A 27,536-nucleotide genomic window follows, 5' to 3' on the forward strand; every position below is an offset into this window, starting at 1 on the left:
CTTTTGTGGTCCCTTCCCCTGGATGGTCAAACTCCCGCAGTACCTCCCCCTGGTTCCTGATGGGGGGCCAGCCAGCCAACCTCCCAGGGTTCCTCACCCTGGCCAGCCAGCCCCCTCATAGGCCTTGATCGCCGGCCAGGCTGAGGGACCCCACCCATGTACAAATTTGTGCACCGGGCCTCTAGTCTATAGATAAGAAAAACCATAAAGATATAGAAGACTTGAGTAATACTGTCAACAAACATGGCCAATTTCTATTTATAGAACACTTCCCCCAACAATAAGAAGGGTTGTTTGGTCTACACTTCTCAAGTGTACATGAAACTTTCACTAGGTTAGACCATTTATTGGGTTGTAAGGAAAGTCTTAATACGTTTAAAAGTATTGAAATCATACAGACTGTGTTTTCTGATCACAATAGTTAAATCAGGTAACCAAAAGAAATATGAGAAATCTCCAAATACATTAAAATTAAAAAACATATTTCTAGATAACTGATAGATCAAAGAAGAAATCCCAAGATAAATTGGAAATGTTTTGAACTGAATGACAATGAAAACACAACATTATCAGAACTAGTGGGGTGTAGCTAAAGCAATAATGTAATGCATAGATTATAATCTGTAAAGGGAAATTTATAGTTTTAAAGTCTAATTTAGAAAATAAAGGTTTTAAAATCATTGTTCTAAGCTTTAACCTTAAGAACCTAGGAAAAAAAGAAACAATTTAATAAAAAGAAGAAAATAATAGAGTGGAAATCAACGACATAGAAAAAGGGCAAATAATAGAGAAAAACAATGAAAAGAAAACTGATTCACTGAAAAGATCAATAAAATTGATAAAATTTTAGCTGGACTGATTTCTTTCTTTTTTTAAATATTTTATTGATTTCTTACAGAGAGGGAGGGAGAGGGATAGAGAATTAGAAACATCGACGAGAGAGAAACATCGATCAGTTGCCTCCTGCACACTCCCTATTGGGTATGTGCCTGCAACCAAGGTACATGCCCTTGACCGGAATCGAACCTGGGACCCTTGAGTCCCCAGGCCGACTCTCTATCCATTGAGCCAAACCAGTTAGGGCTGGAGGGATTTCTTTAAAAGAGAGAATGCAGATTATCAAAATCGGGAATGAAAAGGGGACCTCAATACCAAACCCATAGACATTAAAAGATAATAAGGTGATACTATGAAAAACTTTATGCCAATAAATGTGGCAACTTACATGAAATGGGCAAATTCCATGAAAAATACAAATTTCCAAAAGTATCCAGAAGAAATAAAAATATCTAAATTGGTCTATGTCAAGTAAAGAAATTGAATTAATAAAGTCTGTTTTCCACAATGAAAATTCAGGCCCACGTGACTTCTCACTGGTGAATTCTGTCCAACACTTATGACAGAAATACCAATTCTTCACAACCTCTTTTTAAAAATAGTGGGAAAGAAACACTTACCAACTCACTTATGAGCTCAGTATTACCCTGGTATCAAAGCTAGACAAGGACATCACCAGAAAAGAAAACTACAGATTATTATCCCTCATGAGCAGAAGCAAAAATTCTTAACAGTTAATCCTTAATTGAATCCTGCAGTATATATATATATGTATATATAAAGATTAGTAAACCTTAACCAAGGAGATTTAGTCCAGGACTACAGTTAATTTAACATTTGCTGGTCAACAGAATAAAGGATAGAGACTTTAAGATCATCTCAGTAGACGAAAGAACTTGACAAAATCAAATACCCATTCATGGTAACTAGAATTATCCAAATACTAGAGGCCCGGTGCACGAATTTGTGCATGGGTGGGGTCCCTAGGCCTGGCCAGCTATTGGGTCCATCTTGCCCAGTCCTGATTGGGTCTGGGCCGATTGGGGATGGCTGGCTGGTGGGAGGGACTGTGGGAGGTTGGCTGGCTGGGGGAGGGGTTGTGGGAGGTGGCCGGCTGGCTGGGAGGGAGGAACTGTGGGAGGTTGGCCAGCTGACCTGGGGGAGGGACCACGGGAGTTTGGCCAACCACGGGAGGTTGGCTGTGGGAGCACACTGACCACCAGGGGGCAGCTCCTCCATTGAGCGTCTGCCCCCTGGTGGTCAGTGCTCATCATAGCGACTGGTCAACCGGTCGTTCAGTTGTAAAGGTCGCTTAGGCTTTTATATATGTAGATTAGGAATAGAAGCGAACTTCCTCAAGTTGACCAAGCACATTCAGAAAAAATCAACAGCTAATGTTATTCTTAATGAGGAGACCATTAAGACTGAATGTTTTCTACCTAAGGCCAGGAACAAGGCAAAGATTTCTGCTCTCATCACTTACATTCCACATTTTAACAAGTCAGAGGAGTAAAGGGCATGCATATGGGAAAGGAAGAAATAAAAACTTTTAATTCCTAGGGAATATGATCATAAGATGTTCTAGAAAGTGAATTCTAACAAGTGAATTTAGCGGGGTTACAAATACAAGATCAACATACAAAATCAGCTGAATTTCTAGTACTAGCAATAGACAATTAAAATGAAATTTATAAAACAACTCCATTCACAAGGGCATAAAAATAAAATACGAGTAAATTTAACAAAAGATATACAAGACCTATTCAGAGAAAACTACTAAATGTTGCTGAAAGTTTAAGGAATACATAAATAAAGGGATATATACCATGCCTATGAATCTGAAGTATAATATTGTTAAGATGGAATTCTTCCCACATATTTCTATAGATTTAACATAACCCTAATCAGACTTCCAGAAGGCTTCAAAAAGTTTTAAAGAAATTACAGTCTCATTCTGATATATTTTATTTTTCATTTATTTTTTGTTAATCCTCACCCGAGTATATTTTTCCATTGATTTCCAGAGAGTGTGGAAGGGGAGACAGAGAGAGAGAAACATTGATGTGAGAGAGACACATCAATTGGTTGCCTCCCGCACACACCCCAACCAAGGCCAGGGATCGAGCCTGCAAGTGAGGTACGTGCCCTTGACTGGAATCGAACTCAAGACCCTTCAGTCCGCAGGCCGATGCTCTGTCCGCTGAGCCAAACCAGCCAGGGCTCATTCTGATATTTAAATGGAAAGACAAAGAACCTGGAATAGAAAAATGATTTTTAAAAGGAAGAACAAAATTCTTCAAAATTTCATTATCTGGTTTAAGACTTTACTAGAGAGCTATAGTAATCAAGAGAGTGTGGTGTGGCATAAGGATGGATGTATACTAGTATAAATAAGCATTGAGAGTTCAGAAATGACCCAACCCTAAGGGTCAATTTGGTTGATTTTTTTGTTTCCTCACCCTAGACTTGTTTCCATTGATTCTACAGAGAGAGCAAGGGATAAAGAGAAACATCAAACATCAATCAATTGCCTCCCAACATGCCCCTACCGGGAATTAAACCCACAACCTGGGTATGTGCCCTAACTGGGAATTGAATCTGAGGCCCTTCGGTGTATGGGAATACACTCTAACCAACTGAGCCACACCGGCCAGGTTAGGGTCAACTGGTGTTTGACAGAGGTACCAAAGTTACATAGAAAAGAATGGGTTTATCAATGAATGATGCTGAAATTACTGACTATCCCTCCCCTCACATCAAACACAAAAATTAATTCAAAATGAATTATAGTCCTAATTGTAAGGGCTAAAGCCATGAAATTTTAAAATAAACATTTCTAGGAGAAAATCTTTATGACCTTGGATTAGGTAAGGATTTCTTAGGACACAAAAAACACAAGCCACAGAAGAAAAAGTTGCTAAATTGGACTTTATCAAAATTAAACTTTTTACTTATGGAAAGACACCGCTAAAAATGGAAAGACAAGCAACAGATTAGGGGGGAAAATGCTTGCCATACATATATCTAACAAAGGACTTGTATCCAGAATATATAAAGAACTCTTATAACTCAGTAAGAAGACTGTCTAATTGAATGTTAAAGAGAGGAGGCTAAAGAATTGAATAGACACTATATAAAAGAATATATGCAGTTGGCCATTAAGAACATGAAATGATGCTCTCAACATGTTGGTCATTAGGCAAATGCAAATTCACAGCAAGAAGAAGAGAGATAGAAAAGGAAATAAGGAAATATATAAGGTCAAAGGAAGATTGCTTGTGTCTTTTTTAGGATAGAACTGGCTTAACAACTCAAATACATATATTATCCCCGGTCTCTCACTTTTTTTCTAGTTCTTATTTCTAACTGTATACAGTATCCCATCAGCACCTTCGCATCATTATATTTTAACTAGTGGCCTGGTGCACAAAATTAGTGCAGGGGGGGCGGCGGGTTGTGCCTCAGCCCAGCCTGCACCCTCTCCAATCTGGATCCCCTTGGGGGACATCCCTCTTGCAATCTGGGACCTCTGGCTCCTAACTGCTCACCTGCCTGCCTGCCTGATTGCCCCTAACCACTCTGCCTGCAGGCCTGCTCGCCCCCAATTGCCCCCCCTTGCCGGCCTGATCACCCCCAACTGCCCCCCACCAGCCTGCTCACCCCCAACTGTCCCCCCCCTCCCCCAGCTGGCCTGATAGCCTCCAACTGCCCCCACAGCCTGCTCACCCCCTACAGTCCTTCCTGCTGGCCTGCTCGCCCCCAACTGCCCCTCCCCCTCCCGCTGGCCTGATCACCCCCAACTGCCCTCCCCTCCTGGCCTGATTGCCTCTAACTATCTCTGCCTCGGCCCCACCACCGTGGCTTTGTCCGAAAGGATGTCCAGAAGGTCTCCCGGTTTAATTAGCATATTACCCTTTTATTAGTATAGATACAGAACTACAGTAGTTCCCTTTCCTCATTAAGCACTATTTTTCCCATTTCATTATCACTATAACATCACTATGATATCAGACTCAAAATTATGAAGTAATTTATTTGCTTATTCTTTCAGCATACATTTGTCATATTGTATTCCTTTTTCTATATGTATCTATGATAAAATGGAATTTATGTATTTGGGACAGTAAGAGGTTAACAACAGTAACTAATGCTACAGAACAGTAATAACAATATGTTGTAATAAAAGTTGCGTGAATGTGGTCTCTCTCTGATAATAGAGACAGCTACTAATTGTCTAACAGGTAGGTAGCATATACAGCGGGGGTGTGCTGGACAAAACCGTCATTCACGTCCCATTGGGACGTAGTGGATGGTGTGAGGTTTCATCATGCTACTTAGTACAGCATGCAATTTAAAACTTATGAATTTTTTATTTCTGGAATTTTTCATTTAATATTTTTGAACTGCAGTTAACCATGGATAACTTAAAGCATGGAAAGCTAAATGGTGGATAATGGGGGACTACTGCATTAGCATCTTACTGTTTATTATTATAATATATGTCATACTATTTAGTACCCAATTATATCAGAATGTGATACTAAAAAAACCCCTATTTTTCAGTAGTTGCTTCTGACCATCCCTTTTCTCCTAATTAGATTTAAAGCTCCTTGTGAGTAAAGTGCTCCTGAGCCATACGGAGTGACTCAGATGATCCTTAGAAGTAATACATGCTGAGTGTATATTGTGCTTTCTATAGAATAAGGTTTTTAAAAAATTTTATTGGGGTGACATTGGTTAATAAAATTACATAAGTTTCAGGTGTCCAATTTTATGATACATCATCTGAATGGTATATTGTCTTGTGTGCTTACTACCAAAGTCAAGTATCCTTTCATCACCATTTATCCACCCTTTACCTTTTCCTTCCCTCCCACCCACCTTTTCCTCTGGTAATCACCATACTGTTCCTATGAGTTTTGTTTTGTTTTTTTTTGCTTAATCCCTTCACTTTTTCCACCCAGGCCCGCCCCCCCTCCTCTCTAACAGTTGTCAGTCTGTTTTCTGTATCTGTGAGTCTGTTTCTATTTTGTTCATTAGATTCCACATGTAAGTGAAATCATATGGTACTTGTCTTTCTCTGACTGGCTTATTTCCTTTAACATAATACTCTCCAGGTCCACCCATGCTGTTGCAAAATGTAGGATTTACTTCTTTTTATGGCCAAGTAGTATTCCATTATGTGAATGTACTACAGCTTCCTTTTTTAAAAATATATTTTTATTGATTTCAGAGAGGGAGAAAGAGAAACATCAGTGATGAGAGAGAATCATTGATTGGCTGCTTCCTGCATGCCCCCTACTGGAGGTCCAGCCCGCAACCTGGGCATGTGCTCTTGACCGGAATCGAACCCAGGACCCTTCAGTCTTCAGGCCAACACTCTATCCACTACCACAGTTTTTTTATCCACTCATCTACTGATGGGCACTTGGGCTGCTTCCAAATCTTGGCTGTTATAAATGACACTGCAATGAACATAGGGATGCGTATATTCTTTTGAACCAGTGTTTCAGTTTTCTTTGGATATATTCCCAGAAGTGGAATTGCTGGGTCCGTTTTTAATTTTTTTGCTTTCCACAGTGGCTGCACCATCTGCATTCCCACCAACAGTGTACGAGGGTTCCCCTTTTCTCTGCATCCTTGCCAATACTTTTTTGTTGATTTATTGATGATAGCTATTCTTGCAGGTGTGAGGTGTTATCTCATTGTGGTTTTAACTTGCATTTCTCTGATGATTAGTGACATTGAGCATCTTTTCACATGCCTGTTGGCCATCAGTATGTCCTCTTTGAAGAAATTTCTATGCAGGCCCTTTGCCCATTTTCTTACAGTAATTGGATTGTTTGTTTTTTTGGTGTTGAGTTGTGTAAGTTCTTTATAAATTTTAAATATTGACTTATGGGAAGAATTGCTGGAGACGCAGTAGTGGTAGTGTGTCTTTAGTAGCACATTCCTTATTTTACTTCTTACCCTTCAAATTATTCACAAAATCGAAAAATTTTCAAGTTAATTATGGTACTGTAGAGTATTAAAAATATATATTTTTATGTATTAAATTCAAGTTAAAATTTTAATGACTAATAATTAGGAAAATTAGCTTGTTTGGAATCTCCTATGTGATCCTTTGAAAATTCTTATTTCTTTTACCTTGATTCTGTTTTTCTCCTTTCTATATTCAAGTGCATCCTTTTTTTTATATTAAGGAATGACAAAGTGACATTAGAATCCAATAAATTACTTAACTCATTTTTCATGCCAGCTTTGTACAGTAATGAGCTGTATCATTCACTGTGATGTTATTTCTGCTGCTAAATCTTGCTACTTTTCCTAGTTTCTTCCTTTCTTTATGGTAAGGCAGGTCAGGTGAATTTTACACAAAGGTAGGTAAAATGTTCTTAAAAGATTTCAAGACTCCACTGTTACCTTTTATTATGGACTAGAGGCCCAGTGCACGAAATTCATGCATGGGTAGGGTCCCTAGGCCTGTGGTCAGGGCCGATTGGAGCCTTCTTTTCCCGGCTGCCGGCTGCCAGCCGGGGTCTTCCTTCATTTCGTGCCACGCCCTGGTGGTCAGCACACATCATAGTGAGCGGTTGAACTCCCGGTTGGTTGAACTCCCGAGGGGACAGTTTGTATATTAGCCTTTTTATTATATAGGATTGTTTTATAGATTTTATTTTAATTTGTCATTAGTGTTTCTAAAGTAGATAAGTAGCATAATTACACATACTTTTTTTATTAGTTACCTATTACTGTGCAGCAATATTACCACAAATTTAGTGGCTTAAAACAACACACATTTATTATCTCAGCTTCAGGATCTTGGGCTTCAGTAAAGGTGTAGAGTAGGGCTGTGGTCTCATCTGAGATTTGACTGGGGAAGGATTCGCTTCTATGTTCATGTGACTTTTTGGCAGAATTCAGTTCCTTTTAGGCTGCTGGAGTGAGGGTCTCAGTTTTTTACCCTGTGGCCATCTTCATATGCACCTCATAACATTGCAGCTTGCTTCTTCACAGCCAGTAGGAGGAAGGCCTCCTCTAAGATAGGCATTGCAGTTCTTTGTAATATAATCATGTACACATAATCATCCTGTTGGTTAGAGCAAGTTGCAGGTCCCATCCACACTCAGGGGGAGGGGATTACACAAGGGCATAAACTCCAGGAATTGGGACCACCCTGGAGTACCTCTGCCACAACTTATTTAGTATATCTTACCATGAGATTAATACTTTTCTTATTCATTACTTTTTGCTGCTTGTTTAGATGGAATGATTAACTTTGGATATTTTATTTTCCTAACCAGATTCCATTGGCCGTGACATCCCCAAAATGCTTGAATTATTTAAAACTGGAATTGAAATTAAGGTAGATGAAGAAAGGGAGAACTTTCTCTCGACCAAAATAGCAACAGTAAGTTAACAGTGGAAATTATTCAATAACCCTTTTATATATTTTGCTTAAGTGATTCATTAATAATTTATAATATATCAGTCCTTTGAACTTGTTCTTGTCACTAGCATTAGGAGTGGCACATAGATAATTTTTTTATTGATTAAACTCATAAATTTTAATGGCACTATAGAATTTCTTCCTTTTGAGTTATGTGCTACCCACTGACATTTACTTGTACTTTGCCTTATTTCATTATTCTATATATGTTATTTCTGTTCCTAATAAAGTAGGGTCTAGATCTTATGTATGCCCTATAAGACTTTGCATAATGCTGAGTTCATAATAGGTATTTAATACTACTTTAATGGAATTGAGTAATTTGCTTTATTTTTATGAATTATTTCTGATTATCTCTGAGTGGGTTTTAAAACCTTTTTGTCTATTTACAGAAGATGCTAGAAATCAATTTCCAAAGCTACTTTTAGGAAACTACTGTGATCTGTCAAATTTTTACAGGATTATGTTTTTAAATACACAGCTATTTGCAAGCATCTTTTAAAAAATAGAAAGATAGAAACATCAGTGATGAGAGAGAATCATTGATCGGCTGCATCCTGCACGCTCCCCACTGGGGATCGAGCCCGCAACCCGGGCATGTGCCCTTGACTAGAATCAAACCCAGGACCCTTAAGTCCACAGGCCAAACCAGCTAGGGCTGCTAATATCTTTTTTATATTAAAGAATCTCTAAAATATCTATTTAATGTGTGTAATTTTATTCTGTGCAATAACTATAGGGATAATAGTTATATTGATAACAAATTTTAAATTGCCTACCAAGTGCCAGGCACCATTCTAAACACTTTTTTTTTTTTTTAATATATTTTATTGATTTTTTACAGAGAGGAAGGGAGAGAGATAGAGAGCCAGAAACATCGATGGGAGAGAAACATCGATCAGCCGCCTCCTGCACATCTCCTACTGGGGATATGCCCGCAACCCAGGTACATGCCCTTGACCGGAATCGAACCTGGGACCCCTCAGTCCGCAGGCCGACGCTCTATCCACTGAGCCAAACCGGCCTCGGCAACTTTTTATATATTCTATCTTTTAATTCTCAAACCTGTGAAAGGTAAATTATCCCCATTTTGTAGATGAAGGCATGGAAGCCCAGGAAGGTTAAATATTTTTTCCAAGGTCCCATAGGTAGTATAAGGCAGAATAGGTATTTGAATCTTGGCAGTCACCTCCAGAGTGCAGGCTCTTTAACCCTGTACCATTCAGCCTCATGGCTGGAATTACTTGAATAGCTGTTATCCTTCCTCCCATCCTACTCCTAAGAGGAATTATGCATTATATCGAACAGGTAGTAGTCCAAGCTAATTGAACTGTGCCCACTGTAGATCATCAGAAATGTAGAAAAAGTGCTCGGATAGTTTTATGGAAGGAAAACTTGCTTTAGAAAGGGGCAAAGCCGGTTTAATGCAGTCAGGGATTGGGAAACTGCTCATTGCCTTCATTACCATCAAAGGTCAGCTCCAGTTCATGTGGCTTTGAACTCTGCTAGAACCTGATGTATGAATTTCCTTGTTCCCCAAAGGCCCTTGGCAATGCTTCTTGTTTCTTAGGGATGACAACATTGTAACGTAAAAAATAAAAAACCAAATACAAATTTTAAGAGAATATGCTGGAGCTATAGAGACATGGGCTTGAATACCAGTACTGCTACTTAAGGAATGGCAGACTTTAAGCAAGTTTCTTACTGTAGTTGTGTCTCACTTTTCCTCATCCATAAAAGTTATATGGTAATATCTGTTCCATAATTTTATTCAAAGATTAAATAAAATTTTAAAATGGTAGCAGCTATTATCATTACTCTTTTGGTTGGACTTTTTGGGGCTATAGAATGTCTTTATAAAACTCTTTACAGTTAGATTTTTTTCTTTTTAAGTGATGTTTTCAGTATATTCAAAATAGTAATTTATATAGATCCAGACATAGAGTATACTAAGCCATGGCTTCTTATTCATTCTGTTCAACAAATACCATAATGATTAAGATATGGGCTTCGGCTTAGCCAGTGTGGCACAGTGGTTGAGCATTGACCTATGAACCAGGAGGTGAGAGTTTGATTCCCAGTCAGGGCACATGCCTGGTTACAGCTTGATACCCAATATGGGGCATGCAGGAGGCAGCTGATCAATGATTCTCTCATCATTGCTGTTTCTGTCACTCTTTCCCTCACCCTTTCTCCCTGAAATCAATAAAAATATATATTAAAAAAAAAAAGACGTGGGCTTCAGATCAGACTCCCTGGATCTTTTAGAGAGATAATAATTTTTATAATGGAAAACGAATTATTCTGTGTGTTTAAAGTGAATCTTTTTGAATACTACTTAAATAGTGTAGTATAATAATGGGTTTTAGATTCATACTGTCTGCTTCAAATCCTAGTTCCAAATTAGAACTCTGCCACCTTGCTCTCTGAGTTTGAGTTTTCCTCCATGTCCTGTGTATGTAAAATGAAGTTAATAGTGGTACAGACTTTCTAGGTTAGGAAGGGGTAGATAAAATGACATGGTAACTATCAAAGACTTTCTAGGTTGAAATGGAGTAATAGAAACCTGATTTATCCTCCTCCTAAAGCAATTAACATTACCTTGATATCAAAACCAGACCAAAATAAGAAAAGGGTAGTCCAGTATAATTCATGAACATAGATGTTAAAGTTATAAAAATCAACAATAAAACAATTCCCTTTAAAAATCAGCAAAAGATTTGAACACACTTTACCAAGGTGTGACAAACACATTGGAAGATGCTCAACATTATTAGTCGTTAAGGAAATACAAATTAAAACCACAGTGACATATCATTACATATCCACTGGAATAACTAAAGTTAAAAAGACTGTGACAAGTGTTGATGAGGACATGGAGGGACTGGAATGCTCATAACACTGCTGTGGAAATGTAAAATGATGCTGCCGTCGGTTTGGCAAACAGTTTGGCAGTTTAAGAAGTTTAACATCCACCTCTTATATGATCCCACTATTCCACTTTTAGATAGTTACTCAGGAGAGATGAAAACATATCTCCATAAAAATACTTGTAAACAAATGCTTATATCAGAGTTATTTGTAATAGCTAAAAATGGAAACATTCTACATATGTAGTGACAGATGAATGTATAAATAAACTTTGTTAGGTTTCTATAAAATTATTATTTTTTTTAAATCCTCACCCAGGGATGTTTTTCCATTGATTTTTAGACAGAGTGGAAGGGAGGGAGGAGGGAGGTGGGAGAAGGAAGAGAGGGACAGAGATGTGAAAGAGACACATCGATTGGTTGCCTCCTGCATACTCCCTGACTGAGCCTGCAACCTAAGTACATGCCCCTGACTGAGACTCGAACCTGGACCCTTCACTCCATGGGCCAATGCTCTTAACCACTGAGCCAAACCGGCCAGGGCTATATCTCTATAATAGAATATTCTTCAGTAATTAAAAGAAACTACTGATGCATGCTTTAATATGGATGAACTTAAAAATAATTATGCAGAGTAAAATAAGCCAGACAAAAAGGAGTGCATATTGTATGATTCTATTTATATAAAATTCTGGCAAATGCAAAATAATGTATAGTGACAGACAGAAAACAGATCAATAGTTAACTTGGGGACAAAGGTGGAAAGGAGGGATTAGGAATTTTGAGGATCAGTGACATGTTTGTTATCCTGACTGGTGATGGTTTCATGAATATGTACATAGTTAACATATTAACACTTGAATATGTATACATACATATATATTTTTTATTGACCAGAGAGGAAGAGAGAAGGTGAGAGAGACAGAAACATCAATGATGAAAATAATTGATTGGCTGCCTCCTGCACGCCCCCAACTGGGGATCAATCCCACAACCCAGGCATGTGCCCTTGACCAGAATCGAACCTGGGACCCTTCAGTCCACAGGTTGATGCTCTATCCACTGAGCCAAACCAGCTATGGCAATATATTAACACTTTAAAGATGTGCAGCAGATCCCATGAAATACTATCTATACCAGCCGTGGGCAAACTACGGCCCGCGGGCTGGATCCGGCCCGTTTGAAATGAATAAAACTAAAAAAAAAAAAAAAGACCGTACCCTTTTATGTAATGATGTTTACTTTAAATTTATATTAGTTCACACAAACACTCCATCCATGCTTTTGTTCCGGCCCTCTGGTCCAGTTTAAGAACCGATTGTGGCCCTCGAGTCAAAAAGTTTGCCCACCCCTGAATACTGATAAAAGCCTAGGTGGCCCTCACACCCCCACATCGTCCCAAGATGGCTGCCACAAGATGGTTGCCCTCACATCGTCACAAGATGGCCATCACAAGATGGCTGGCAGGGAAGGGTAGTTGGGGGCAACCAGGCCTGTAGGGGAGGACATTTTGGGGGACCAAGCCGGCAGGGGAGGGCAGTTAGGGGCAACCAGGTCGGCAGGGTAGGCCAGTTGGTGGTGACCAGGCTGGCAGGGGAGGGCAGTTGGGGGCCATCGAGCTTGCAGGGGAGTGGTTAGGGGGCAATCAGGCAGGCAGGCAGGTGAGCGGTTAGGAACCAGCAGTCCCGGGTTGTGAGAGGGATCCAAGATTGGAGAGGGTGCAGGCTGGGCTGAAGGTACCCCCCCTCCCCCGCCCCCCGTCACCCCGGGCGCGAATTTTGTGCACTGGGCTTCTAGTTTAGCAATAAATAGGAACAAACTATGGATACATGCTCTGTTGTGGATGAACCTCAAAAACATTATGCTTAGTGAAAGACACCAGACACAGAAATCACTTACCTGGGGTGGGGGCAGGAAGAAACAGTCATAACAGTAAATGTGCATAAGTCATATTGGGTTGATGAAGATGTTTAAAACTGCTTGCTGGTGATGGTTGCCCAACTTGGTAAACTTACTAAAAAATTATTGAATTGTAAATTAGAAAATGGCGAATAATATGAAATGAAAAATATGCCTCAATAAAATTATTAAAAATACGCAGTAAGTCAGGAATACCTCAATAAAGTTGTTTAAAAAGGAATAAAAATCTGTTTACCATTATGTATAATACAGTATAACTATTCCATAGAAATATTGGCTTTAAGTATCAGAGATACTTAAAAAAAAGATTTCAAAGCAAAGTAACATAGTTTTCTTAAAAGTTTGATATTTCCATGAGTGATGTTACTCTAATTATATAGTTGGAAATACTGAAGATGTTTGTTGTTGCCTCCTGTATTATATTAGAATTGGATTGGGGATATGAATATGCCGATGAAAGGCCATTGACAGCATCACAGTCCTCATTTAGGGAGAGTTCCTCCTCATTTTAGATACAAAGAGGGTATTAAGATCAGGGTCAAGAAACTATAGCCAAAATCCAATTGTGGCTCGTTTTTTTATAGTCTGTGAACCAAAAATGGTCTTTACCATTTTAAATGGTTGTAAACAGCAAAACAAAACAAAGAATTTTCTACAGAGATCATATGAGGCACACAAAGCCTAAAGTATTTAATATCTGACTCTTTAGGTAAAAGGTTTGTTGACCCCTAATCTAGAAAGATGGGTTTTGGGAGAGAAAAATGTATTAATTTTGTGTTTTTATTTGCCTGTACAATAGAGACTATCTTAACTTAAGTCATCTTGGCGTCCCCTGTTATGTTCTATAGAGTCTGCTCTGCCACACTGCTTCATGATTCAGTTCTACTTTTGATGTAATGTGGAATTGATATTGAGTAGTTTAAGCTGGTTTTCTTCTGTATCAAAGTGATAAATACAATTAGTTGAATGATCTTATATAGTTATCTGACTTTAGGATTAGCATCTTGAGTATGAGAACGAGGCCACTTGTGATGCCTTTGTCTATGAGAACTGTACTAATGTGTTAGAGCCGGTATCCAACATTTGTGAGTAGTACTTGTGGGTAAATTGGTTTCGTTTTTCTTTCCTGCCAGTTGTACCTATACTTTACATGTTCATGAAGTTGGTTATGTGTACACACAGCGAGAATGTCATTCAGAAGATAATGTTGGACATTGTGCAGACAGAACAGTTGGTTTTTGGAATATTTTACTATCATGTAATCAATAATTTCTCATCATGAAGAATGAAGTGGTTGGGATAAAATAAGTTGCTAAATGGTCAGATTTAAGGGAAAGATCTTAAAGCATAAAACTAAAAATAAAGGTTTACCGGGGAGTAGAAACACATTTTTACAAGTGGACCCTAACTTTTTTTTTTTTTTAATTCTCACCTGAGTATGGAGAGTAGAAGAGAGAGGGAAAGAAAGAGACAACTACCGATATGAGAGAAACACATGGATTGGTTGCCTCCTGCACGCACCAGGACCAGGGCCCGGCCTGAGCTGGGGAGGAGCCTGCAGCCGAGGTATGGGCCCTTGACCAGAATCGAACCCGGGGCTCTTCAGTCCGCTCTATCCATTGAGCCAAGCTAGCTAGGGCCCTAACTTTTTTTTAAAAAAAGTTTATAACTCTTTCCGTGAAATAGAAATGAACTAAGGCAGATTCTCAAAAAAAATGAAGCTGAAATATAATATGAACCTGTCCAGTATATATATTCTAAGTAGCAATTTCATTTCAGATAGTAATTAAATAACTTTAAAGTGATTTATCTGAGTTTATAATATCAAAAACAACATAACAGTCATAATTTTACTACCTAGATATCTCTATTGGCATTTAAAATTTTTCAAATTGATGTATGTACTTCCTTAAATTAGTAGCTTAAAAATTTTAAGGTGAACATTACTATTGTTTTCTTCTTAGGATAAAATCTTCTTTTGTTATACTTCTTAAAATTTTAAGTTTCTTCATCTGCCACCCATTCTTAATCCTTTCTTTTCAAATATTCCTAGGCCTGACCTGATTCTCTACCACTCTCTCTTTTTCTGTGTGGGGTCCTGTGACTCCATTTACTGTGGACCCCTGCTGACTTGCCTCTGCCATGATTCACTTTGTTTACTAGTGCCTACTAGATGGAATTGACAAGAGCCATGTTCATAGAAGGTGAACTGCTTGCAAAATTGAAGTGTTCACAAACAGATTGCCTGGCTTTTGCTAACTATGGAAAATAAAGCCTTTCTACAGTGTTTGGGACTGATATTTTTTCTAACCCATGATCTCTAGAGATTTTTACTGGATCCTATATATTTTAAAAATTTATCCTTATTTATTGACTTTTCTTAAATTTTATTCTTTGCTCATTTATAATATAGCCTAAAAAAGAAAAACAAAAACAACCAAAACAATGTTCGAGTTTTGACTTTGTGCCAGGCACAATGTAATGCAAAATAGAATAAGACCTTTTTTCTTAAGAAAGATATATGTGGTAGAGGAGCTACATATGGAAATGAATTATAGAAAAGTATGATAATAAAAATATATATAAGATAGAAGGAAATTTCAGAAAAGAAGCAATGATTGATGTGTAATTATGCCATGGAGTAGGCCAAGGACTATTTCTAGGAGGAGTTTGAAAATATACACCAGGTAAATTAAGGGTCATTATTCATATTTTAAATAATATGTAAGATAATAAATGGGCTACTATACATTTATATTAGTTCAGGTGTTTTAAAAGGACCAAATAACAGTGACTTAATTATGACAAAGTTTGAGCTGGTGAGCAGCTTGGAGCTATTCTTCACAGAGTTAAGCAGGGGTCAAGGTTCCTTCTCTCTCTCTCTCTCTCTCTGTCTCTCTCTCTCTCTCTCTTTGCCATTTCCTAGAGTATTTTATTCTTTATAGATGAATCTTACTGATACCAAGCCTGACTTGTAGCCAGTGTGGAGGAGGCAAGAAGAGATAGACAGCAAGCAGCTTTCTTTCAAGCATATGAGCCATCGGCCTCATCACTTCTGCCCCCCATCCCATGGTCCAGAGTTAGTCATGTGGCTTAGCTGAAAGTCTGTGCTGTCTAGTATCTATCTGGATGCTCATGTGCCCAGTTAAAACTTTATTTTAAAGAGGGGAGCCCTAGCAGGTTTGGCTCAGTAGATAGAGCGTTGGCCTGTGGACGAGGGGTGCTGGGTTCGATTCCTACCCGGGTTGTGGGCTCAATCACCAATAGGGGGCATGCAGGAAGGAGGTAGCCAGCCCATCGGTGATTCTCTCTCATCATTGATGTTTCTGTCTCCCTCTCCCTTCCTCTCTGAAGTCAATAAAAATATATTTAAGAAAGTAATAATAGTAAATGAAGAGGAAGGCACTGGACAGGTGGCTCATTTGGTTGTGGGTTTGATTCCCGTTAGGGCACATGAATGCATGAATAATAAGAACAACATATCGATGTTTCTCTCCCTCTTCTGCCCCCCCCCTTCCTCTCTCAAAATCAATAAATTAAAAAATTAAAAGATGAAGGGATGGATTTGGGAGACAAGGCTTTGCCACAGTTGAGGAGGAATCAAGAAACCTAAAAGAATAAAAAAATAAAAGGTAGGAATTTTTGTTCATTTGTTTATTGCTCTACCCCCAGTTCCTAGAATAGTGCCTGGCAAATAGTAGGTGCTCAATAAATAATTGTTGAATGAATGAAGGTACAAATAATCAAAAGATACTGCCAATGGAAGATCAGTTAGAAATTACTGAAGATACTGTTATACATAATATATAGTGAATCAGTGTTTTGTTTTCTAAATATTTGATTGATTAACAATAAACTTTTCAAGCAATCCTTATGGAATAATATAGGAAGTGAAAATTTTAATGTCTGCAATTTCAAAAAATGAGAGTCAGAATTATCCTATCCTCTAATTTATTATGGAAATAATTAGGTGTATATTTTGACATTACACAGGAAAATTAAGCAGTTTCCAGATATTATAGCATACACCTGCCAGAATAAAGATTTTGAAGTAATTTTCAAAGGGTGCAGTATTTTATAACATACCACAAGTCTATTTTATGTTAGCTTTGAGGCTCTCAGAACCTGCTTTGTTTTTCCTCACTAATGGATTCCTTGTGTGATTTAAGATACTTGGCCTCCAACCTACTTTTCCAGAAGACTTGTAAGTGTAATTTTAAGCCATTTGCATTGTTGATTGGCTTTCTTAACTTGGCCTTTATTATAAAGTAAAAGTTCTTTCTGATTTTCTATTAGTATTGACTTTACAGTCTTACAGAAAGCACATATAATACATTTATTTTTGTCAAAAACTATAATGTTCTCTCTCCTAATGTTAACTGCCTCACATATTTCAAAAACAAACATACGTGATAACGTTGTAGTAAAATATGGCACATTAAGACATGTAATAGGAAGCATTTATCCAGAAGAGAGGACATGAACTGTAGTTTAAAGGAAAATTTAGAATGTGCTTATTTGATGTATTTAACTATCATAATATTTAATACCAGAATAAATTACATGACTCTTATATATACTCCTGAAAGAGCCTATAAAATCAGATTCATGTTTCTATATATGTTTTCAAGCAGCAATTAGCTAACTTTTGTGTGTGAATTTAGTTAAATAGAATCTCACTTATGTAGAAGTACTTATCATAGTTTTCAAAGAAATTACTTTGATTTTCAAATAAATTCTGACTGAAAAATCTTTTGGGATTAATAAAGTTAAAGTTTGAGGATAAAACATAGGTTTGCATTGTAATGCACACTGGACTTTTTAAAGAATACAGTATATTATAAAATCATAGTTTCAGATTATTTTTTGTAGTTTGGCCCTTTTATAAGTGCTTAGCTGTCAGCACAGCAACTTGGTAGAATTTGTCATTCTTTATAACAAGTATTTGCCAGCAAAAGAATGTTTAGTGAGCACCAGCTCTATAGTCCAATCAACTTTCTATTTTAATTTTTCACTTCGAAGTAATTCTGTTCAAGTATACAAGTTCATACAAGTGAGGCTTTTAAAAAAGACTTCACTATAAAAATTTTCTGAAAACCATAAAATCAGGAATCTTGATGTTTTATCTTCATTTTATTTTAGAACATTGGGGACACCCAGTGTTCAAAGCACTTTAGAAAAGAAAATCTAAAGAGAAATTAAACCATATTAATAGCATTTCAGGTAAGAAAGTAATAAAATAATCACATATTTTCTTGGAATTTATTGCTTCATAAAGCCTGACCTCTAGTTAAGCTGCCACTGGTAAGTATCTTTAATGTCTGCATATCTTTTTCCTCAGTTTTTTATTTTGAAATTTTTAAATGAATGGAAAAGTTGAAAAATAGTACAGTGAACACCTACCTATACACTCATCATACCTAGAGTCACCAATTTTGTCACATTTGTTTAGAAAAACTAGTAAAAATAGTTTGCTTAGAGAAAATAGATACCTGTGTATGCCACTTGTCCTGTTTTAATTTAGAAACTTACTATTTCTATATTTTTATTAATAGGTAATTAGAACATAAAAATCTTAAATAATTTGGAAAGGGGAAGACTTCTAAAAACTTCACTAAATATGACTGAAATTTTGAAGAACATCTTTTGAAAATACATTACGTAATAGCCTAGCTTTGACACGAACAGTAATCATAGCATTAAAGGAAAAACAATTGTAGCCTCTTTAAAACCTGTAAATATCCAGACTTTGAGGACTTACAAGTAATAATGCTATTGGCAAATCAAACGTAAGCTCATTTTCTAAAAAGAAAAAACAGAGAGTAGGACAACTCATATGATTATACCAGATTATGCCAAGACCTGATTTAACTAGTGTTTCTTGTCTGGGTTTCAAATATACTTGGATCTCTTACATAGTTAATATAAAGGCAGTGTCTTTGATGTGCTTTTCTCCCCCTTGTTTTTTAAAGTTGTAGACATGGTCCATTCATAGGCATGTATCACTATACTTCGCTTGAGTAATAGTGAATTATTTTGTGGCAAGAATATTATCAACCTGGAAGCTGATAAAAGATGAAGTATATTCTAACAAAAATAAACAAGTTCAGGGCAAGGGGATAAGCATCATAAATCTTGTGTTGAAATCAGTCTTTAGTTTCAGTGAACATGTAAGAACAGGAAAAGTGAATGTGTTGGAGTTCAGTTAAACAAAATGTGGATAGTATATAGTGCATGGAAATTGAAGACTTATTTTGAAGCATCTAGGTCCATAAGTTGAAAACTGGCAAGCAAGGAATATTGCTTAAATCAGTTAGAAACAATAATTAGCTAAAAAGGTGGCAGCCCATTGGCTCAGGGCTCACTGTTATTTCTCTTTTCCTCCATTCCTTCTAGTTGATGATTAACTTTTTTGGGTTGCATTATTTTTGGTGTACAATAGTGTGCTGTGCCATGGATAAGAGGCTTATAAAGAGAATAAGGTAAATTATAGAATGTAAAAGTCAAATTCTGTACTTGTTAGTTCTCATTAAAATTAAAGGAAGTACATTGGCAATAGGCCTTAGACCTCCAATAATGTGGGGCTAAGAACGAGGGGAAACTATTATTTATCTAGAACGCAACATGAGCCAGCATTTTGCTTGCTGCTTTGTTGTGAAAGATGTATATTTAACTGGGATGAGTAATCCTTGTAGTATTTTAAGTTACGTTCGTTGGATAGATTTTTTTTTTTTAATATATTTTATTGATTTTTCACAGAGAGGAAGGGAGAGAGATAGAGAGTTAGAAACATCGATGAGAGAGAAACACAGATCACTGCCTCCTGCACATCTCCCACTGGGGATGTGCCCACAGCCCAGGTACATGCCCTTGACCGGAATCGAACCTGAGACCTTTCAGTCCACAGGCCGACGCTCTATCCACTGAGCCAAACCGGTTTCGGCACGTTGGATAGATTTTTTATCAGTATTCTTACTAGCAGGAATATTAGAATGAAAAATAGTTTATTTCCAGTTTTCTTACCTATACTGTTGTGAAATCAGATGATAATTTCCCAGAATTTGGGGGAATTGAAAGTGTGTCTCTCCCCTTCTTTAAATAAATAATAGCATAAGAAAAACCATAGTATTTGGGAGAACAGCTAACTTTTCTCTTTAATTCATTGCATTAACTCAGCAATGTAGTGATCACCAATTAGAATAGCACACATGAAAAATACAAACGTGGCATAACGTGTAAAAAGAGAGGAACTGACGTGCTTTCCTTCCTTCTCCAGTCCTTTGTTAATAAGCAGTTGTCAGTGTCCTGCCCACACAGCTTTCTTTTGTAAACTTTATTTAAAAACCAGTGATAAGTATGGTAGCTTTTACAGAATTTTGTTTTTAAACAACTTTATCATAAGCAATGATGAAAGCTGTTTGTTCCTTTAGATTTTGGTAGATTATTTGTTAAAGTGATGTAAAACATAACTCGTACCACAACTTGTCTTTGCATGCATTGTTATATATTTGTAGACAAATAGTGTATTCTAACACAGGAGTTGGCAAACCATGGTTCAATGGTCAGTTTTTAAATCATGTGTGAACTTAGAATGGTCTTTTAAAGGGTTGTAGTAAAAAGAAAAAACAGAATATGCAGCAGAAATCATGTGGCTCTCAAAACCTAAAGTATTTATATCAAACATAAATATCTGATCCTTTACAGAAAAAGTTTGCCAACCCTAAAATATAAATACATAACTCTTAAGCTTGGGAAGTTCCAGTTCCAAGTGAGGAGGTGTAATGACATGACCCCCATCTCTCAGGAATGCCGCTCTTATAAACCTGCACAGAATGCATGGAGCAGCTGTTCAAAGATTCTGAAAAGTAAATAATGGCCGGCAAATTAGGGAAGACCAGAATTTGAAGTACCACCAAACTGGCTGTGAGTTTGCCATTTGCCCCTTGTGTTGTCACATGGCCTGGTCTCAACTTAGACTGAAACCAGGTGGCAGACAGCAGTGCAGGCAGAGAGCTCCAGGCTTTAGAAGTAGAGGCGTGGCTCCTAGTAGTAGCAGTGGTGCAGAGGAGGATATGGTTTCTTACTTAAAATGGGCAGGTAGGGGAGCCTTCCTTTGTGACTAGAGGATCTGTGGTCACAAGAGGATGGGGCACACTGCATTTGTTTTTTTTTCTCTTTCTGTCTGCCTACCAGTTGGCCCCCACTGCAGGAACAGTTGCAGACAGTGGCAAAATGGGAGGTAAATAAAGCTCCAGCTTTCTGGGCAGACTGCCAAGAGGGAGAGCCCCAGGGAACCAGAAAGTACTAGGGAGATCAGGGAGAGATGGGAACTTGGGAAAGGGACCTTATAAAGTTATTCATGTCTTAAGAGACATGAATGATAATATCTCTGTAATGCTCAGAACAGAGCTTGAATAAGAGTAAACCTAATAAACAGCTAGTTAATAAATCAATTATTATTTTCCTTAGTGTTGTATAGGAAACACAGATTATCTTCCTTTCCTTGGTTTAGATTGTTAGGAGTCATGGGGATTAAAAAAAGTATTGGCCCATCTGCAGCAACCATATGCCAGGCCACACTCATTTAATCTTAGAACATTGCACTTGAAAGGGATTTTGGAGGTCAGATGTTCTAAAAAGTAAAGTAGCAGCCCTCCCTGCAGTTCCATTTAGAGATGATCAGTCATCTGAGGCTGTCAGTGCACTTACAGTGAGAGCTGGCCACTTCTGGAGGGTCATGTGATTGTTTAACAATCATGTATACATAATTTGTCTTTTTTTTTCTAGCCTCTGTAAAATGTAAAAAATTAAGTTGAATCCTTTTTTCACACTGTAGTTCTTAGTCATTCAGAATATTTGAATAGATTTAATTCTGTTCTGGCGATTCTCAAAGTGTGGCCCCAGGATCTTGCTTAACTGACAAACTTTTCTCAGGACACCTGCTTCTCTCTTCCCCTTCTTTTAATCCATGAAGATATACCCTAAATTTTTTGTGTGTGCCTGTGTGCATTTTTCTGGAATGAGGTTTGATAACCTGAAGAACATTTAAGAATCACTGCTTTAGACATGCTCTCAACTACAATTTGTCCTGCATACATTTGTATCTCAAGGGAACAGAAAATGTTTTTTAATTTTCTCATAATGGTAGAAAGTGATTGAAGACAAAGTTTAGGAATTTCACAGAAAGAGGAAAATCTGAGAGTTAAAGCAAAGAGGTAGAGTTCACCTATATTCGCTGAGCAAACCTCCTGTTTCTGTGGTAAGTCTTCCATCTAGTCTGCTTAGGGAATTATTTCTGACGTAATAAGAAATGTTAAGCAGAAGGTAGGATTCAGTGAAGCAGTCTTTTCTTGAAAACATCTATGCTGCAGATGAGGAATAACTATTTTGTCCTGCAGTGGATAATTATCTTAGCTAAAGATAGATAGTATTGTGACTATTATATATTCAAGTGCATACATTATACACACACAAACAGATATAGTTCAGTTAACCTTCAAGGTCAACCCAGTCCTGTTTTGTTGTTTTAAGCTGCTGTATCAAGTCTCATGCTCTGTTGTTGAGAATAGAACAGGTATTGTCTCCTCATAATGGTCATCCTTGACTTCCTTCGTAAGACCACAAAATGCAATTGCATGGGAAAACACCACTGGAAGTGCGGAGTAACTGATGTCGCTTTCATGAGTTATCTCTAGATTGTTACCAGCCCAAATAAATTCCTCATGCATGCATACATTTTATAATTGTACATAGCTATCTTGTCATCAATAGCCAATTAAATAACCACAGTTATGCCCATAAAATATATAACTTTTTAATAATTTTGCAAAATACCTAAAAGAAAAAATAAAATAAAGTATTATGGCTACAAATATATTTAATTCAGTAGAGACATAGTACACAGTAAAGATAGAGGTGATAACATTTGGATAAAAGTATAAACTATTATAAAACTTAATGAAATTGAAATCATTCTGCTGATGAAAGTTACAAGGGAAGTATTTGTTTTTCATTTCTAAAGCCATGTCATTATTAGCTTACTATAGGAATGGCAATATAGGTCAGCAGAAATTATGTAGTACTTACAAAAATCTGGTAAGTTTTTCTATACTGATAAAGAGCTAATATGCTAATGGTCGATATGCTGTAACAGGTAACGACCAGGTCATTAGCATATTAGTTGGTGTGTTGCTCTGGAGAGGGGGCAGAAACGGGGAGGCGCCCGGAGGAGGCGGGACCATCCCGTGTGGGGGAAGGCAGGGGTGAGAGCGCATAGCGCCCCCCCTCACCAGTCCTTTGCCACCCACCGCTTGCACTCTGAGTGCCCACGGCCCACCTGCCAGGGGAAGGAACACAGCGCAGCAGGCGGGAGGCTTCCATGCTCTCCTCTAGCGCCATGATGGGATGGAGCCACTGTGTTGCTCTGGAGACGGCTAGGAAGCGAGGAGGAGCCCAGAGAAGGTGGGACCAGCCCTAGGTGACTCGAGGGACTGAGGGTGGGGCTTGAAGTGGCCAGAGAAGGCCAGAGGGTTTGGGGGCTGGGCCAGGCGTGCTGGAGCTCTGCGTGGACAGGGTCGGGTGTCAAGGCAGGGCGGCGTGCGTGCGATTTCAAATTGCGTGCTGGGCTCCTAGTTTAGTATAACAAACTATTTAAAAAGTTATGCTGCACATCTTGCTTTGTGTCTATTGCTATCCTAAATCTAGGGTAGATCTTTAACAAAGGGTAAGAACTTATTAGATACTAGAGGCCTGGTGCATGAAATTCATGCACACGGGACGGGGGGAGATCCCTCAGCCTGGCTTGCACCCTCTTGCAGTTTGGAGCCCTTGGAAGGTGTCCAACTGACGGCTTAGACCTGCTTCCCGCGGGGAGCTCACTGACCACCAGGGGGCAGCTCCTGCGTTGAGCATCTGCCCCCTGCTGGTCAGTGTGCATCATAGTGACCTGTCGTTCCACTGTTCAGTTGATTTGCATATTAGCCTTTTATTATATAGGATGTGGTGACTGCTTCAGTTGATAGAGAAGGAAGGTCAATTTGAGGTAAGGTGGAGAATTAAGGGGGAATGAAAGGAGACAGTGACACATGTTGATACCTTTGGCATTTTGTTTTGTTTTCTAACATAGCAAATATAAGGTGCCTTGTCTGCCAGTCTGTGAGGTCTGTGGACTTTGATAAGGTGAACTGAGCATTGCTTGATATTTTTCTTCCCAGATTGGCATCAAAGTGAAAATTCCTCTAGTAATGTCCACACCCTCTTATTTAGGGTTTGGTACTGCATCTTGCCCAAGAGAGTATCAGGTAAATGTTGTCTGATGAGGATGAGAATACATTTTTTTCCCCGAGGAATTATCTTTATCGTTATGTGACACATTTCTCAGGGTCATTGGAAAATAGAAATCTTGTTTGAACTTGAACTCTTACTGTGTGGTTTTTGCTGGTTACTCTATTATAAGTTTTATATGAATTTTAAAAAAATGGATTCATTTTGTAAAGTGCAAAATCCTCTAAATATTGAAATGTAATATAACTGGTTTTAACTGGGATATTTAAGAATAACATGTATTGAATTTGAATAATAAACATAAGGACTTTCCGAAGGTGTGAGTTTCCCAAGTTTTAGGAGTTTATGAATAGATCTTATTCCCTGCATTTATTGACTTGGTGTATTTTTAGCTAAATAGCAGGATAATTATTATTGCATAGAGTGTTAGCATAGCATCCTCAAAATGTCTCTGTGTGAGATTTGTGCTTGTCTGAATGTATGTAGTCAAGTCATTTTATTTTGAACTTGTGAAAGCATTAATTTCTAAACATTGTCTTTGTTTTCTTCAAAAGTAAATCAGTAACCTCAAAAGAAAATATTACTTATTTCTTGAGGGTTAGGGGTTACAGATGTGTGGTGTATTCTGCCCCAGGATAAGTTTTGGGGAAATTACTTGGAAATCAAGGAATCTCAAGTGGAACTACTTCAAAACACTGCTGTAATATGCTCTGTAAGGTAATTAAGTCTTGACATATAAAGACATGTAAATGTAGCCTTCTAAAAGAAAGTTATAGGCTTTTCTTTCACAGTAGGGACTCTTAATAAATAATTTACATTAGTTGAATATTTGAAAAATACTGTATAGAATAAGCAGTGATACAGTTACCAAAATTTGTATTGTTTTTTCACTTTCACATCATTAATGCTGTATATATATTTTTTAAGCTGGATATGTCAAGTGACCAGATAACTGCCAATCTGCAAGCTGTTATCAATGAAGTATGTAGGCACAGACCGCTGAATTTGGGTGAGTGGGTAGCAGGGCTAGACTTCCCTATAGCCCTGTGATACTTTAAAAATGTAAAATATTAAGAAGACAATTAAGTCATATGCAACTACAATAGCAACAGTATATCCAGGTATTAAATAAATAACATTTAATTCTTCAAAGGATTCTTAATTGCCTTATTAACAAGTGTAGTTGTTTAGAGAGGAGACCTCTTTAACATTAGTGGGAGTACTCTACATCCTGAAACTTTTGTAAATTCCCACATGATTTCTACCATTAAATGTAATAAATAAAATTTGAAGGAAAACGGTAACTGATTGTCTTAAACTTACAATGGCATTAAATAGAAAATAAAATAAAACAGAAATGGTAATGAAGCCACACCATTCACTTTGTCACTGGCAGTAGCTCTCTAAATCTTATTTATTTCAGAAAAGAAACAAGGTTTTAATCATGTCGTGAAAACAGTGAAACGTGATCGAGGCTGTGTAGTAGACTAGGGCCCCTATCATTGCATACGTGCCACTCATTCCTTCCTGAGGCAAGTTTCACTCGCAGCTGTTTGAAGCCAAGCAAGTGTCTTTACCTTCAATGGACTATCCACTTATAATTCTATCATTATAGGAATCTGTCACTGAGTTTTATATCCAGGTGTCTAACTACATCACAATATTTCACTATTTTTCACTTTCTTTGAGTGTTAAACACACTGGTGATAACTGCCTCATTTGCTAAATCTGTTGTCTTGGATTTGACCATAGTGCTTAGTAATGGTATGAATATGGGTTCCTGTATTCCATGGATAACTTTGGTTTGAGTATAGGCTCCTCTGAGACTATAGGGAGTAGAATGAGAGATAGTAAATCTCTAAAAACAATGTAGTTATCTGGTTTTTGCCACTTTGAACAAAGTCCCTTAACATTAGTCATAGGAAAAGCCTTTTCATTTTTAAGGAATTTTATTAAATCTGTGTTGACTATTTTATTTATTTATTTACTTATTTATTTATAAAATATATTTTATTGATTTTTTACAGAGAGGAAGTGAGAGGGATAGAGAGTTAGAAACATCGATGAGAGAGAAACATCGATCAACTGCCTCCTGCACACCTCCTACTGGGGATGTGCCCACAACCAAGGTACATGCCCTTGACCGGAATCAAACCCGGGACCCTTCAGTCCGCAGGCCGACGCTCATCCACTGAGCCAAACCGGTTAGGGCTGTGTTGACTATTTTAAATAAATATTTAGACTATTTCCATCAAATGTAAATATTACTACCTGCTCTTTCATTGTTGACTTTGCAATAAAATAAATTCTAAGTGACCATATTCTGGAAGAGAATTATTCGTGATTATGTGTAGTTTAAAGGATAAATTAGAGTGTAGTTTGTCTTCTACTCTAGAAATAAAACGATTTTTCCTTTCTTACACTTCAAAATATTAGTTCGGTAATGTCAGTACTTACAAGCTATTCCATGAGTTCTCTAAGGTTCATTGTTTTATGTTTATATTTGCTTACTAGGTATCTCTGGAATAAAATGAAAGTTGATTCTTCTCTTTGTTTCCAGGACCCTTTGTGGTACGAGCTTTCCTTCGTAGTTCGACAAGCGAAGGTTTGTTACTAAAGATGGAGCCATTGTTGCCTAAAGAAGTGGAAACCAAAGAAAGTAGCAAAGAAGCTGCCTGAAAGTGTTGTATTGTGAAATTATTCATAGTGGATGAAGAAGCAACAGAAAAATCATAAAACTATAATTTCTACATTTGGTGTCTTGTTATTCATTTATTTACTAGGGGCCCAGTGCACGAATTTGTGCACCTTGAAAGGAACTGTGGGTTGCAAAGCTGTGATAGGCACAGGGGTGGGTCTCAGCTCATCTTCCTTGCCCCCAGCCAGCCCCTCCCTCTGTGGCCCCTGGTCCCCTGTCTGCCGGCAGCCCCACTCCTACCGTCGCTCCCACATGCTGATGGCACCGGCCCCTCTCGCAACTCACTGATGGCGCGGAGTGATTGGGGCCGGCGCCAGCAGCAGGTGCGAGTGGTGGCTGCTGCCCCAATTGCCCCTCAGGAGCAGAGGGAGGTGGAGAACCCCTCAGGGGCAATCAGGGCTGGCAGTCGCCACTTGCACCCGCTGATGGTGCTGAGTGATTGGGACTGGTGCCGGACACTGGCAGTGGGTGCTAGCGG

General features: G+C 38.0%; 1 protein-coding gene across 6 annotated transcripts in view; it reads left to right on the forward strand.

Moving 5' to 3' along the window:
• The window catches only part of MRPL1 (mitochondrial ribosomal protein L1), a 60,622-nt gene extending 33,510 nt beyond the window's left edge, over positions 1–27,112 (forward strand). For 3 of the 6 annotated variants that reach the window (XM_036337354.1, XM_036337357.1, XM_036337356.1), the window contains 3 exons: positions 8,142–8,248; positions 25,288–25,369; positions 26,921–27,112. In XM_036337354.1, the coding sequence (XP_036193247.1) occupies positions 8,142–8,248; positions 25,288–25,369; positions 26,921–27,039 (308 nt within the window). In that variant the 3' untranslated portion in view covers positions 27,040–27,112. Of the gene's footprint in view, positions 1–8,141; positions 8,249–16,628; positions 16,686–24,290; positions 25,244–25,287; positions 25,370–26,920 lie in introns of those variants that run through there. The other 3 variants (XM_036337370.1, XM_036337365.1, XM_036337376.1) reach the window with 3 other exon arrangements.
• Positions 27,113–27,536: the final 424 nt, after the last annotated feature.

Source organism: Myotis myotis, unplaced genomic scaffold (assembly GCF_014108235.1).
Source record: "Myotis myotis isolate mMyoMyo1 unplaced genomic scaffold, mMyoMyo1.p scaffold_m19_p_1, whole genome shotgun sequence".
NCBI lineage: Eukaryota > Metazoa > Chordata > Mammalia > Chiroptera > Vespertilionidae > Myotis > Myotis myotis.